Raw genomic sequence first — 13,812 nt, 5'->3', positions numbered from 1 at the left:
TACCATGACCAAACAAGGGAATAGATTAGTGTATCTTTTAATTACATTATAATTGACTTGTATGTTGTCAAGCAAGTAATTTCATCATGTTTTAAGAAGTTTCTAGCCAGAGGCTAACTGCAGCATAATGAATGCTGGAGGAAATGATACAGTAAAATGCAAGGGCACACACTGATTCAGAGTTAATGAGGCAGCCAAGAGACTTCACCGTGTGAGAGTGCCCAGTGTTGTGGACAGAAGTCAGCCCTGTTGAAAAAAGACAAAACACGGTGATGATGCAGGGAGAAGTGAATTTGTAAGTGTCCAATTGGTGTGGGGTGTGTGGGGAAAGCCACACGCAGGGCTCCTCATGGAAAGCGACCTACACTGGCCTGTCTTTTGGAGGCAAAAAGAAAGTTTGGCAGTATGAAAATTGTGCAGACCAGTAGCTTCTGTCATCCTCAGGAATAATGCATGGTAGTACCCTGGTTGGTGGGTCTGTTTATTTTTTATAAACTGAAAATACGTGTTATCTGAACAGTATAGAGAAGAGGGAAAGGAATTGGAAATATAATCCCTCAGAAACAAGCCTCTGCCCTCTTTTCAGATGTTCATGTTGATTTCTACAAGACTTATGATTGCAACATCATCAATTTTCCCTTTTCAGAAATGAGCTGTTAATAAGGAACATAAAGCTAGCTTAAAAATTAATAGCCAGCAATAAAGTGCATAGTGAGACATACTGAGTTGGCAGCAGCAAAGAAAAGTGACACAGCACGAGTCAGCACAGATGCCAGTCCCCAGTTGTCTCTGAGAGATGCTTAAACATGTCTAAAAAAAATAAAATCAGGGTTTAAAAGATGACTACATTGCAAGAGTAATTGTGGTAAATGCATGATACAGAAATAAGGACTGTGCTTCTGAGGCTGACACTCATTCCCAGTTAGTTATTAGTTCTGAGGCTGACACTCATTCCCAGTTAGTTACTAGTTCATTTAAGAGTTTGTGACCTGATAATTACCTTGGATATTGGAGATCAGCAGCTAAGTCGGGCATAAGTGTGTGAAAGTATTGAAGAGAGAACCAGAAAAATTGCTGTGCTGGGAAAGCAAAATCAGTGGGTCTGTTTCTGAAGTAAATTGCAATTAGTAAGAATAAGAGTGTGGGCCAAATTTTGCCAATCAGTATTCACACAGGGCTCCCCAAAGTGAATACAGTACATTATATGGTGTGATGAAGCTGTTTGATCAAGTGGCATCTATGCAGGGGACAGTGTGATTTACAGAGGACAATGAAGCTGGCAGGGACAGAGCCCCAGCAGCCTGTGGTAGCAGATATTTAGGGAGGTAAGAAGGGGTGATATGTAAATCTGCTGATACTTGATGTATTCCTGGCTCTCTCAGTTCCTGTACTAGTCCTAATTGCTACCTAATTTAATTTTGCTGCCCACCTCTTTATGACCAGGCTTCTCTTGTCACGGCTGGAGGCAGGTGTCTCAGCACACAAAAGGAAATTGAGTTCTCCAGTGATGTGTTCAGAAGCTCAAAACAGATCTTTTTCTTTGCCCATGGAAAAGGAATTATTTTAAGGCATAGTTGTTAAAAATATCCTAGAGTATTTTGCCAAAAGGTGACTCTTAGATTTGAGAATCTTTTCTTTCAAAGGAAAACAATTGCAGGGTATGGTAGCACAGATGAAATTCCTTCATCTGGCTAGATATTTTCATTCTTTTTTTTTCCTTCCATTGACGTAAATTCAGCCATTAAACCAATAGCAACTCTTTCTCAGGAAAAAAACCTACCGAGTAATTTATATATTACAAAATTTTTGGCACTGAATTATAAAAGGCTTCTGGCAGCGTGTACCTCACCAGGGGTCTGCGTTGGTGTGGCAGCATTTAACTCTGCCTCTAGGACCTCATGGGTGTGATTTGTGATGATGTGTGGCAGCAACAATCAAAATATTGGCTTCTCACTTGGCATTCAGAGTGTCAGTGTGTGCTCAGAGGACCCCGCACCCGATGAATTAGGTGCAGAGGTGTAGGGTGTTTTATTTTTTAAATGCCTCCCTTTTCAGAAATACCTGAGGTTTTTAGCTACCTAATTTTTCAGGTTTAATAGTTCTGTAGTGAAAGCACAGAGGATGTTTTACAGCCTTGGGTAGCCAAAGATAAAGGGATGTAAAAGTACATGAAAAGTGACCTTACAAAATGGTGTGTTGGCTTTTCTTTTAATGTGTATAGATAAATCCTGAATTAAGTGCTACAATTTTGAAAGGTGTGGGTGAGGGTATTTGTGTGTTTTGTCAAAGGGAGGGAGATTCTTTGAATTCTAGTTTTGCATGCCCTAGTTTTATTTCTGGCCCTTGCTTGTCAGGAGTGCCAGGTGCTGTATCCCAGAGGAGCGTGGTGCTGCTGGGGTCCCAGCCAGCTGCCCTTTGCCTGCCCAAATGCCAAGAGGCCCCACTCCTAACCCTGAAGATTACTTTGCTGACTGCAGCCCTGGCAGGACTATGTTTTCCAGAGAGTCCCTGCTAGTAAAAACATGATTAAATTAAAAGAAAATACTTCTTATTCCGTCTTCTCAAAGCTTTTTTTTTCACCAATGGGTAACTGAGACAGATATTCCTTTTATTTCTAAAACTTCTTCTGCCATGCTGTTTTTGCCCTCTGTGCAGTTTTCTTCCAGGCTGGGTGGGAAATCTTTTCTGGTGGTCTCAGAAAGTGTGGCACCCATAAAAGGTGGATGGAGGGGGGGGAGTATGAGCTCAGTATTACTTAAATGTCTGACACTGAGAACCAACATGGAAAGGACCTTTCATCTACAGGCAGCATGTGACACTCTGATGACCTTTCCTCAAAAGGCAGCCTGTGACACCGTGCCCAGAAGCCACATCCAGCTTAAGGGTGACACTGCATTAGGGCAAACCAGTGCAAAGGAGTCCAGGTTTTGACCTCTGAAGGTCTGATTTCACTGATCCAGTATTTGTGTCTTCTTGTCCATACCTGTCCACAAAAGAAACCTTCATATGTTATAAAAGAAGGTTTCCAAAGCTGGTCTGGCTGATTACTGTAGCACAGAAATTTAAGCATATTTGATGGCCTTCATCTCCTCTTTATTGTAGTCTGTTATTTCATGAACTATTGGGGCTAATTTCAACATGGCTGTTAGCACTGTAGATGATACCAGAGTCAACAAATGGAACTAATTAATGCCCCATATAAAAATTATACTGCATCTTTTGGGATACAGAATAGGGTGTAAAATATAATTTTAATGCATAGTCCTGTCTTCCAGCGTGCATAGTTTGTGTGTGTGTTACAATAAACACCTCATTGCTTTTATGCCACTGAGATGGCTATGAAGTAAAAACATTAGTTGTGGGTTCATGATTTCCTATATATGTTATGTAATCACAGAATCACAAAATACCCTGTGTTGGAAAGGACCCACAAGGCTCATCGATTTTAACTCTTGGCTCTGCACAGGACCACCCCAAATAGATAATGGAATACATAAGAATAGAATAGATAAATACTTTACTGTTGAGACAGAACAAATACAGTAGTATCAGTGTGTATAGGCTGTTAATCCATATTAAAGCCTTTCAAATAATTTGCTGTCATTTTATCAGTCTCATCAGGTGTGTTTTGCACTTCTCCTGGTTCAGATCTCCCAGCTTGAGAATGATGCTCATCTGCTGGAGACGTGTTCTAATACCAGTAGGGCTAAACAAAAGACTTTGTAAAAGATGCTTGAAGAGCCTCAAGGCTGCTTTTTGTGATGCCTTTTGGCCTTGTTGTTGCTGTAACTAATGAAACTGTATCGAGCTGCTGAGATGCAGCTGCTTCTTTTGTAGAGTTCTCCTTTGTTTTGTGTGATGAGCATCAGATTGAGAGCAGAACATCTGTCCTGGCCTGAGTCAAAGCCCACCAGCCTAACCTAAGGTGGAACCTTTCACTCAGACAGTGAAACAACTTGCAGTAAATAATTAATATTTTTAATAGCTATTTCCTGATTTCATTTAAAGGTGTTAGAGTTGTGGTGATGCTACTTCCAGGTTTTTTAGCATCACTTGGAATGATTCAGAGAGAACTCTCAATTTAAGGAGAAATTGCCATCAGTGAGTGATGCTGGTGTCTCCTAGGCAGGGGTTGCTTCTCTGGGGCAGGCTGAGGGGCAGTGCTGGGGCACAAGGCAGGAGGGTCTGCATGGGGTGCAGGGTTGGGCACCTCAGAGGTGTGAGGTGTGCCCCAAGTGTAATGCTCCAAAGGGGTCCTGTGCAGTATCAAAGAGAAATGTGAGTGTTGGGGTTTGGGGAAGTTGGAGCAGGACAGACTCAAATAGGAAAGGCAATGGACATTTTACCCCGAGGATCAGTGTCTGGGGTGGGCACACTGAGGCGTGTGCTGGATCCTTCTGCTCCACAGACCAGGACTTCATTTTCCTCTCAAAGACATCTTTGAATAAGAGTGAATGAAATTAAGGAAAACAACAGACTCTGATGATCTTAAAATATTTGTGGTGTCTGTGCTAGGGGTGTACTTGGCTTGATGAAAGTTGCTTGAGTTTTGGTTTCTCTCTAAACATTCAGATAACTTGAGAATGTTTTCTTTGGAATTTGGTGAGGGAGAAATACAGCATAGAGGAGAAGCAGAGCTGTCAGCCAAGGATGAGACTATCACTTGCATCATCCTTTATTTGCCTAAGATGATATCAGGTATTCAGAAATTCAGGCTGAGGGGAGGTGCAGGATTTAATAACTGGGAGGATAGTATATTGCCTGGAGTTGTGTCTGCAGGAGAATTGTCAACAGTTGCTAAGACAGGTTTAGAAAGGTAGAGCTGGTTTTATTGGGTGCACTTGTGTGAACAGGTCTTTGAGTATTCAGAGGATGAGAGAAAAATGGTTCGGGCTTAACTGCAATAGGAATTTCAGAACTGCTAATACTGGTGGAGATGAGCCAAGAATAGAAGGAAAAGTTAAAAGTGTTTGCACAGAAAAAGACTAAGGTCTCCAGGTGAAAAAGAGAGCTTGTCAAAAGCTGAGAAAAGGAGCAAAGTAAATGCCTGGAAATTTGGTGGGTCACTTGACATTGAATCAACCAGAAATCATGATCATCTGCTGAGGTTGTGTTCTGGTGTAGAAAAAATTTAAAGTCTAGAGCTTTAGAACTCATATCACTTAAACATTTCTATATTAATCTCTTTCCAAGTTATTAACTTTGAAATGTGAAAAATCCTCTGTTCATTTCCTGGATTATTTCTGGAAGTAAATCCTTCAGAAGCTGGTTAGTAAGCTTAGGAGAAAACATACCAGAGTGCTGTCAACAGCTGTATCCTTGACAGAAGAGCAGAAGCATATCTGCCACTGTTTGCTCCTATCTGGCTCATTTTTCTGCTTGTATGTGTGTTGTGTGTGTGTGTCACTGGCTCTGGAAAGACCACACACAGCTGAATCCAGGAGATTGCAAAAACCTTTCCAGGAATGAAATTTGTTACTCACTAAAAAAGAAAAGATAAAAATCCATGCTATGGATTTCTTGCTGCACCACTTACCAGCAAGTAGAGAAACTTTGGTCTGGGTAGATTTTTCCTTTTTAAAACCCCTCTAGAATTACTCAGAAAAGCTCTGTCAAAACAAGTGTTTCAGTAACTCCCCACCCAGAATGGTTTCTGATCACCAGACTCAAGTGTGATGTGGGGGACCTGGACATGGCAGAGAGGTCAATGAAACCATGTGATGTCACTGCAAAGAAACCTGGACATGCTGTTACCCCTAAAAATAATGTACCTGTCCTTCATGGCCATTGCTTGTGCTGAGGGACAGGTTTTCCAGATTTTGGAGAGGAGCTAAGCTATCCTGTTGCTGACCACTCCCAGGGTGTGTAGGCTGATAAAGAGTAGAGGAGTCTTCAGTGATGCTGTGTGGTTGTGCCATTCCTGCCTTTCAAGAGGGACCTTCAGCCTCCAGTGAGGCTGTTGTTGTAAGCTTGAAGAACGCAGAAAATTATCGGTGCTTAAATAATTAATTTAGGGATGTGGTTATGCTCTACACGAAGATGGTGTGCTGTTATTAAATTTCCCAAAAAGTAAATATGATATGTCTATGGGAAGTTTTATAATTTTTTTTCTAACTGTTGTTAAAGCAGCCTTCTCCCTCAACCCAATATTAGTCACTAGGAAAAAACAGAGTCTCCACTGTATCCTTCTCCCTTTCTGTGATAAATTAGGAATCTTACTTCTCATATGAAAATAACACACAAGCATCTTGATTTATATATTTTGTAAATTGTTGCATGAAATTCCTGGGTAACAATTTGTTCCAGAGGGTTTGAAAACCCTTGCTGTAGATTTTCTTCATGAAACAGCTGCTGGTGCTTTGAATCGTGTGGGTGGGTGGATGTGTGTGCTGTGCCTAAAAGGAAAAAAAAATCTAGTCAGATGTCAAAGCAAAAATAGGAGATTTTAGAGATTTAGACTGGGTGGAGGAGGTGGGAAGCCAACTCTGCAGAGATGTTAATTACCTTGGGAAGAAAAAGAGAGCAATGGAGTAGGTGTAGCAGGAGATTTACTTAATAGAATTCACACAATCGTGAACCCACTTTTGCATTTAGACAGGTTCTTAGTGAGGGCTTTAAAACAGAGGTATTTTTTCAGAGGAAAAACAGTTATTAGTCTTTTTATTGGGGGGGGCTATTTTTGCATCTCTTTTTATGAAGGACAAGAATCGTATGGGATTTTTTTTTTTATTTGTTGGCTTCTGCTGTTAAAAATGAACCTCATCATTCATGGAATTATCCTGGGGATGCAAGACAGTTTAAGAGAAAAAAAGCACTATGTGCAGCTGTGGAAATGGCCCTTTTCCCCATAAAGCAAGCAGCAGCAGCACATCATGAGAGACTTCACCCATACAAGGAGAGTCTCCTCTGTGCAGAGGGAGCTCAGGTTGGGAGGTCAATGCCAAGGCTTGCAGCAAGTCCTGTGTGCCTTGCAGGGTATCCTGGCATCTCCCTCTTCGCAGGAACCGCTGCGGTTCCCCTTCCACTCCCGCCTCCTGCAGAAATACCTGGAAGCTTTTGGAGTCCAGTGATGGGTGAAATAGCTGCTGTCCTGGTTAAGTGTGTAGAACAGAAATTCCTGAAAAGCAGCAGCAGCAGGCCAGGCTCACTGCACCGTAGGGGTAAATGAAGGGTAACCAGAGCGAGAGCCTGGTAGTGGCTCCTGCCTGCCCTGTGCTCGGTTCCCCCATCCTGCACCCGTGGGGGAGTGCAGCAGGAGGAAGAGCAAGGTGGAGAAACCCCGTGCTCTTCTTAGTGTACACTTAGAGAGCTCCCAGTCTAGTTGTTCCATACCCTCAGCCTGTCCCAGGGAAAGTGCCATGTGCGTGTCAGGTGCAGCAGGTACAGCAAAGCTAGAACAAGCACCATTGCTGTTTTCAGTTTTGTGTGTCTTTGTGCTTCCCTAGCTTTACTCCATTTGGTGGCCTCAGCAGGGGACTCTCTTTTTTCCCTTTATTACCTCTGCCTTGATTAACAATGCATGTGTGTGTGTGTGTGTTTGTGTGTGTGTGTGTGTTTGTGTGTGTGCATGCTGTCCAGGACTGGAAATGAGATGAGCAGTTTATCACCAGTGACATACTGGTGAAAAGATGTTACATCCTGTCTAGAAGCAGAGGTAGGAAGGATGGTAGAGAGTGCAAAGGATAATACAGATCATGGAAATGCAGGTGGGCTGATTCCATAAAAGTGTTGCTGAACATTTGGGATTGTAGTGGTCTGGTTTGGACAGGGATAAAGGAAGAATTTCTCTGTAAATCCACCTCTGACTCCTCATCTTCACATCCTGTCTCACAAGCCCATTCTGATTCATGTCGACTTGATGAGCTGGAAGAACCTGCTGAGCCTGTGATAGCTATGGCCAGAGGATTAGCAGCTTCTTTCCTTCTGCAATTCTGTTTTTAGACTGGGATACATCTTTGCTGAAGATTAGCAGCCTGGTGGGTTGAGGAAATTAAATTTCACAAGGGCTGCAAACTGGAAGCTCGTATTCAGAGGTGTGAAAATGAAATGGGGAGATTTTAATATAGTCTTAAGGAGTAGATCCTATGGCTTGGAGCCTTGGGGCTTTTCTAGAGGTGTGGTTATTTCAGAGTAACAGGTGATGTGAATTTAAAGGGGAAATTCCAGAATAATTCCTAATCTGGCACTCTTGTCCCAGAATAAGGTGCCCTTTTCTGATTTAATTTAACACAGTTCCAAAATATATTGGCCAATGCATTTATCAGCTATTTCATAGCTGTTATTTCAGTCTTTTCTTAGGCAGAGAAGCTGGTGGCAGGGCTGGCCGACATGGCTCATCACCTTTTGGGTAAGTGTCCTGGCAGATTCCTGCCGGTGTGTTCATCCTCCTCCTCCTCGGGGCTGTGCCCGTGGCTCTGCCAGATGCACTCCGCGATCTCTTCTCTCCTCCCCTTGGAGCTGAGCTCGCTCTCCTCTCTGCTTTTCCCTCCTGTGAACCTGGCAAGCCGAGGCTGACTGGCTCGGGGCGAGCGCTGGGAGCCGAGCTGGCCAAGCCCGTGTGCTGCTCCCGCTCCGCGCTCCAGCTGCCAGCGCGCCCCTTCTCCCTGTGCCAACGAGGCAGCAGCTTGGCAAGATGCATTTCCAGGAGCCACATCGGCTTTTCCCCTTCAGTGCACTGTTGTGGTGCGGGGTGTGCGGGGGTGGAGCCCCTCGAACACGGGGAATGTCCCCCGAAAAGAAGCAGCAGCTGCGTTTGTGGGCTCTGCTCGTACACTGCAAGCAGCAGGAGCTGCCAATTCGTTTTTCTCCTTCTGTGCTCTCAGGTCGTGTTGTGACCTCTTCCCTCTCGATTTATGTGGCAGTTTCTCTCCGTGGGAAGGCAGCAGGATGGGTGTGTTTCAGCCGGTGAATGTTCTGCTCTACACTAGCTCATTTGCATTCACTTCTATCTGATGAATGTGCCCAGTGTGTTGCTAAACGTCTGGAGTCATTTCTGGGTGATGTAGCGCTACCTTGTGCTCTGAACATACTTCTGTGTCATCTTCAGATAAGAATTTAGATCTCTCAGGTTTGATTTTTCTCCCAAAGGAAGGGAAATGAGCGTGAGATTTTGTTTGGCTCATGCAGGTGTATCAGGAATGTTTTCCATCTGATACATGTGCTTGTAGGTGAAAGCAAAGGCTGGGGTTTTTTTTAACCACATGAAGACAACTGAGTATGATGAATGGGTTTGTTATTCTGTAAGGTGCTTATTATATTATGCTTCTCTTTGCCTTTGTCTTTAGGGAGAACTCTTTAACCACTTCAGGGATTGATTGCATTTGATTAGAGAGTAGTTTGTCTTCTGAATCCATTATCCTGGATGAAAGTCCACAAGTTTATTCCATTTTGTGATGCAGCTGGAACTGCACTGTGTGTGTATTATACAAATGAGGAGCAAATGCAGAGTATTTGAATTGATGAGCGGCCTTTTCTCATAGAATTATCATGCTGGATTGCAGGTAGGGATGGAAAAGAGCCTGGGGGCTCATCCTGCCTGCAGCAAAATAGTGCCCTTTTCCTTCTCTCCTTCTTTTGAAATTTGGAAAGTCTGGCTCATACTTTCACCAAAAAAAAAAAAAAAAAAAAAAAATGAAAAATTTCCCAGTTTATTTGACCTTTCCTGTTGTGGTGGTCACAGATGCTTCCCCCTGCCTCCTGCCCAGCTGAGACCATCTGCCCAGAGGATGGAGGAGTGTGGAGAGGAGTGGTGGGGAGCACTCTCCTTCTGGTCTCACATAGCCCAGGGTGAGCCAGCCTCAGGAGTGGGGATAAGCTGGCTTACCTGGCAGGAACACCTGCAAGCCTCAGTTTTCATTGTTCTTTGAAATCATAGCACCCTTTCTTTCTCTTAAACACAGCCAGTGTGGTTGTTCCCATGCCAGTGGAGTGCCACTGCTCTGAAATGATGGCCAGATTTGTGGGGAAGTGAGTGTACAGGCAGATGGGGTGAGGATGGGCAGGAAGATCGGGTGAACAAGCACAGTGTACCCTCAGCATCCACCTCCTCTGAACTCACAGAAACTCTGATTTAATCTCCTAAGCTTCTACTTAGGTTTTCACTTCTCTGTAGGAATGAGCATTTCTGAAGTGCCTGACTGACAGAGGAGAATTTAAAGGGAAAGGTAGAGCTGGCTTCCAGGCAGTTTCACTAATAGCAGCTTGTTATAAATTTAACAGATGAATTGTCAGTTTCTGGGAGGTGTGTGCTCACCACAGCCTTTCCTTGGATTCACTGGCCATAGAAAAAAATTAACTTCTAAGGTGCTCAGCTAGTGTAGTGCATTTCATTGCTCAATAAAGTGTTCCTTGGTTTACAGTTTGCAGCCTTCATTATTCCTTTTATCACATCTGATAATATTGAGCTGTGTTGTAAAAGATGACTTTAGTGCGGGTTTTTTATATGTTTGTATTTTCTCAATGATTATTGTAGGAGGTATGGAGGAATTTTATTCTTCTGAGGGTCAGCTCTCAGTGAGTGAAGCTTTTGCCTTTCAATCAAATTGGTCATTTTATTGTATTTTCCCCTCAGATGTCTAAGTTGATAGGCACAGCAGGACTGAAATAATACTTTTATCACTTGGAATTTCTGGGAATTTCATAGTTTTTAAAATAAATTCTGTAACTTGAGACACTAGACATTTGTAAGTGGTTCATCTGTCTGATGTAAGACTTTTTAAACAGACATATAGCACTTGCTTTAACGTTTCTGGAGAGCACCCTGATTTTTGGGGTTTGTGGTAACTTTTCCTCCTGCTCTTTTGACTCTCTGTACCATGCAATCCTTGTATTATCATAATCCCTTTGCATTGTCAAACCCCTACATAAAATCTCTGATTTTCTTCTAATTTACATTACTGAAATGACACTTGGATTTTATGTTGGCTGTTTCTATTGCACGACTTAGCTGGAGGAGAACACATCAGGGCAGCTTTGCTCACACCTCTGCCTGTGCACCAGCCACTCCAGAAGAGCTGTTGACCCCAAAAACAGAACCACAGAGGTTTGGGTTGGAGGGGACCTCAAAGATCACCCAGTTCTCAGGCACCTGCCATGGGCAGGGACACTTCCAGCAGACCAGTTTGCTCAGAGCCCCATCCAGCCTGGCCTTGAGCACTCCAGGGGTGGAGCAGCCACAGCTTCTGGCCTGTGCTGATTGCAGGATCACCTCTGCCCCTTGCCCTTTTTCTTCCCCTTTTCAAAGGGCAGTTTCAGGGGTACCACTCACTCTGTCTTGATCCTTCTGGTGAAATTTCCAGTGGTGGGGAATGGCAGAAAATCGTAGGTTTATTTGAAAGTGACGATGCAAAAGTAGGGAAATAAGTTGAGTAAACTTTAAGAAAGCAAATGACAGCGTCAGCACAGAGGTCTGGAGTCAGGGAGGGGATGGAAGCAAGTAAGGATCTTCCTCTGGTAAATTTAATTCACACTTTTTGCTAAATGTAAATGATAGCTTAGGAAAAAACTGCTTGGAATACATAGTAAATGAAGTTGCCAAGATACTTCCTGATCATGTTAATTAAACTGTCCCACAGATTGGGCTTAATTACTGCATAATTTGCATTTTGGAAATGATGGTACGCATTACTAAAGAAAGCTCGTATTCTCCTAGCAGAAAGAACATTGTACATGAATTAATTTCTAGGGGAAGAAGTCGCTAGACTCATATAATAAAGTATCTTGAAAATAAAGTTAAGATTTTTGTTAATGATCTCATATAATACCTCATTCCTTTTAGCAAGATTACATTTTGTATTTGTTCCACTAAGTTCCTTAGAGACTTCATCCACCAGCCTTCCTCTTGTTGGCTATTTCTTAACTTAAAAGAACCACTGTTGCTTTCAGGGTTGCTGGTGATGAAGCAGATGTTAGTTAACATGTGTAAAGGGGCAAAGCATTTGTTCTGAGGCCCAAATTTGATACTGCATGTGCATCGCTGGTGATGCACTTCACCACCCTCCCAAGTTAAACTCACTAGTAAGCTGTCAGCTTCTCCTTGCCTTGTTTTTTGTTGTCTGTTTTGTTTTTTTTAACTTCTGATATATGTCTCTGGCATCCTACTTGTGGAGGCCTGAAGACAAATGGAAAAATGCAGAAATGTCTCTCTCTGCCCATCAGGTCTGAGTTCAGGTGTTACTGATGGATGCTCTGCTTGGAGGCCTCAGGCAGGAGCCTGTTGGGGCAGTGGCTGTGTGGCTTCCTAATGTGAAAAAAAAAGAGGATTTTGGATCTGCATTTCTGCCAGGGTGGTTCTGTAGCTCCTGACCCTGCTTTGAGTTCAGTGACGTTCCTGCAGCCGTGTTTAACTGCAGGGCTGTGATGGCACTTTGAAAAACAAGACAAAACATCAGAACTCCTGCAAGAAAAGCCTGTTTTGTTTTGGGGGGAAAAAAAAAATCTTCTGAACACAGCAATTTCCCAATTTAGACTGCTAATTGCTTTGGATGATACCGTTGCTAGGATATGCATTTCCGATGTGACTTCTGCGTTTTAATTCTTTTTTGCTCTGTCTGCGACCAGGTGATCATAAACAGCACCATCACCCCCAACATGACCTTCACCAAAACGTCGCAGAAGTTCGGGCAGTGGGCAGACAGCAGAGCCAACACTGTCTTCGGGCTGGGCTTCCCCTCTGAGCAGCAGCTGACCAAGGTAACCGAGCTCGCTGCATTGCTGCAAAGGCTGCCTTGCTTCTTGTTCATGCAGGCTTGCACTTCTCCAACCTGTGTGTTTGTGCAGGTCTTCTTCAGCAGGGCAAGTCGCCCATCTCCTGGAATTGCCCACTGTCTGTGGGTGGCACTGAGTGCTGCTGAGGGCAGGGCATGAGTAGCCAGGGAGGGCTGATGGCAAAATTGCCTCTGCGTTAACAGCAGACCCCTCACCATGAGTTTGGTATTAATGAAACACTTCCCTGGATCAGGGACTGGGTACATTAACAGGCTTGTGAAGTCTGGAGCAGCCTCTTGTTCTGAATAACCAGCACCTGAAAATACTCCTCTGTCATTGGAGCAGTGGTCTTGACAAGTGCTTATCAAGCAGCTGAGATGATTGTTCATGTAGTAAAAAGCCCTGCTTATCTAACACATACTTGACTCCTGAAGCATTGGCTGCTTGGCACTGGGCTTCGTAAGTGACCTCAGCACGGTGTCCTTGGGCATGCCACAGCCTCTCATGTTGCTGTCCTCTCCTGTGCTTTAATAAGGAAAGGATCAGGAGAGCAAGGTGTTTCTTGTGATGTCTAAAGCAGCAAAGGCAGAGCACTGCACTAGAAGGACTTCCCCATCAAGCAAGTTGTTATAGGAATTTATTTTAGTAAGTCTGTCTTACTAACTTTGCACAATTTCTAGAGAATTGCATTTTTGCAAGTGTTTCTTAAAGGTAGAAGGTATTTTCCTTTTCATGTGTTAAATTATTTTTGGACTTGGGATGCCCATAAAAGTGCCATGGGCATTAATCTGTTCTTCAGGGGTGATAAAGGCATGATGTGAAAAGCTCGTTTAAAAATGAGCTCGTTTAAAAATGCTGGAGATGGGTATGTTTTATGATGCTTCCTCAGGTGTACAGGACTGCTCATTTCACCTATGCATAGTCTTCACTCCTGGGGCAAAGAGGTGTTCATAGTAGCTAATAAATTGTGTGGGAATAGGGGAGGATTAAAATGGACCTAGGGGAATAATTTGTTTTGAGTAACAGATAAAACATGATACAATGCAACCTTTGGACACTGAATGAGAGAATTAGCACCTCTGGATAGTAATTTTTAATCCTGGATTA

At 43.3% G+C, this 13,812-nt stretch overlaps 1 protein-coding gene across 4 annotated transcripts in view; it reads left to right on the top strand.

The window, feature by feature from the left end:
- The window catches only part of HOMER2 (homer scaffold protein 2), a 55,545-nt gene that overhangs the window by 26,790 nt on the left and 14,943 nt on the right, over positions 1-13,812 (top strand). For all 4 annotated transcript variants that reach the window (XM_069025301.1, XM_069025299.1, XM_069025300.1 and 1 more), the window contains exon 3: positions 12,559-12,690. In XM_069025301.1, coding sequence (XP_068881402.1) covers positions 12,559-12,690 — 132 coding nt within the window. The remainder of the gene's footprint in view (positions 1-12,558; positions 12,691-13,812) is intronic.

Source organism: Aphelocoma coerulescens, chromosome 10 (genome assembly GCF_041296385.1).
Source record: "Aphelocoma coerulescens isolate FSJ_1873_10779 chromosome 10, UR_Acoe_1.0, whole genome shotgun sequence".
Classification (NCBI taxonomy): Eukaryota; Metazoa; Chordata; class Aves; order Passeriformes; family Corvidae; genus Aphelocoma; species Aphelocoma coerulescens.
This window is presented reverse-complemented; position numbering and strand designations above follow the sequence as displayed.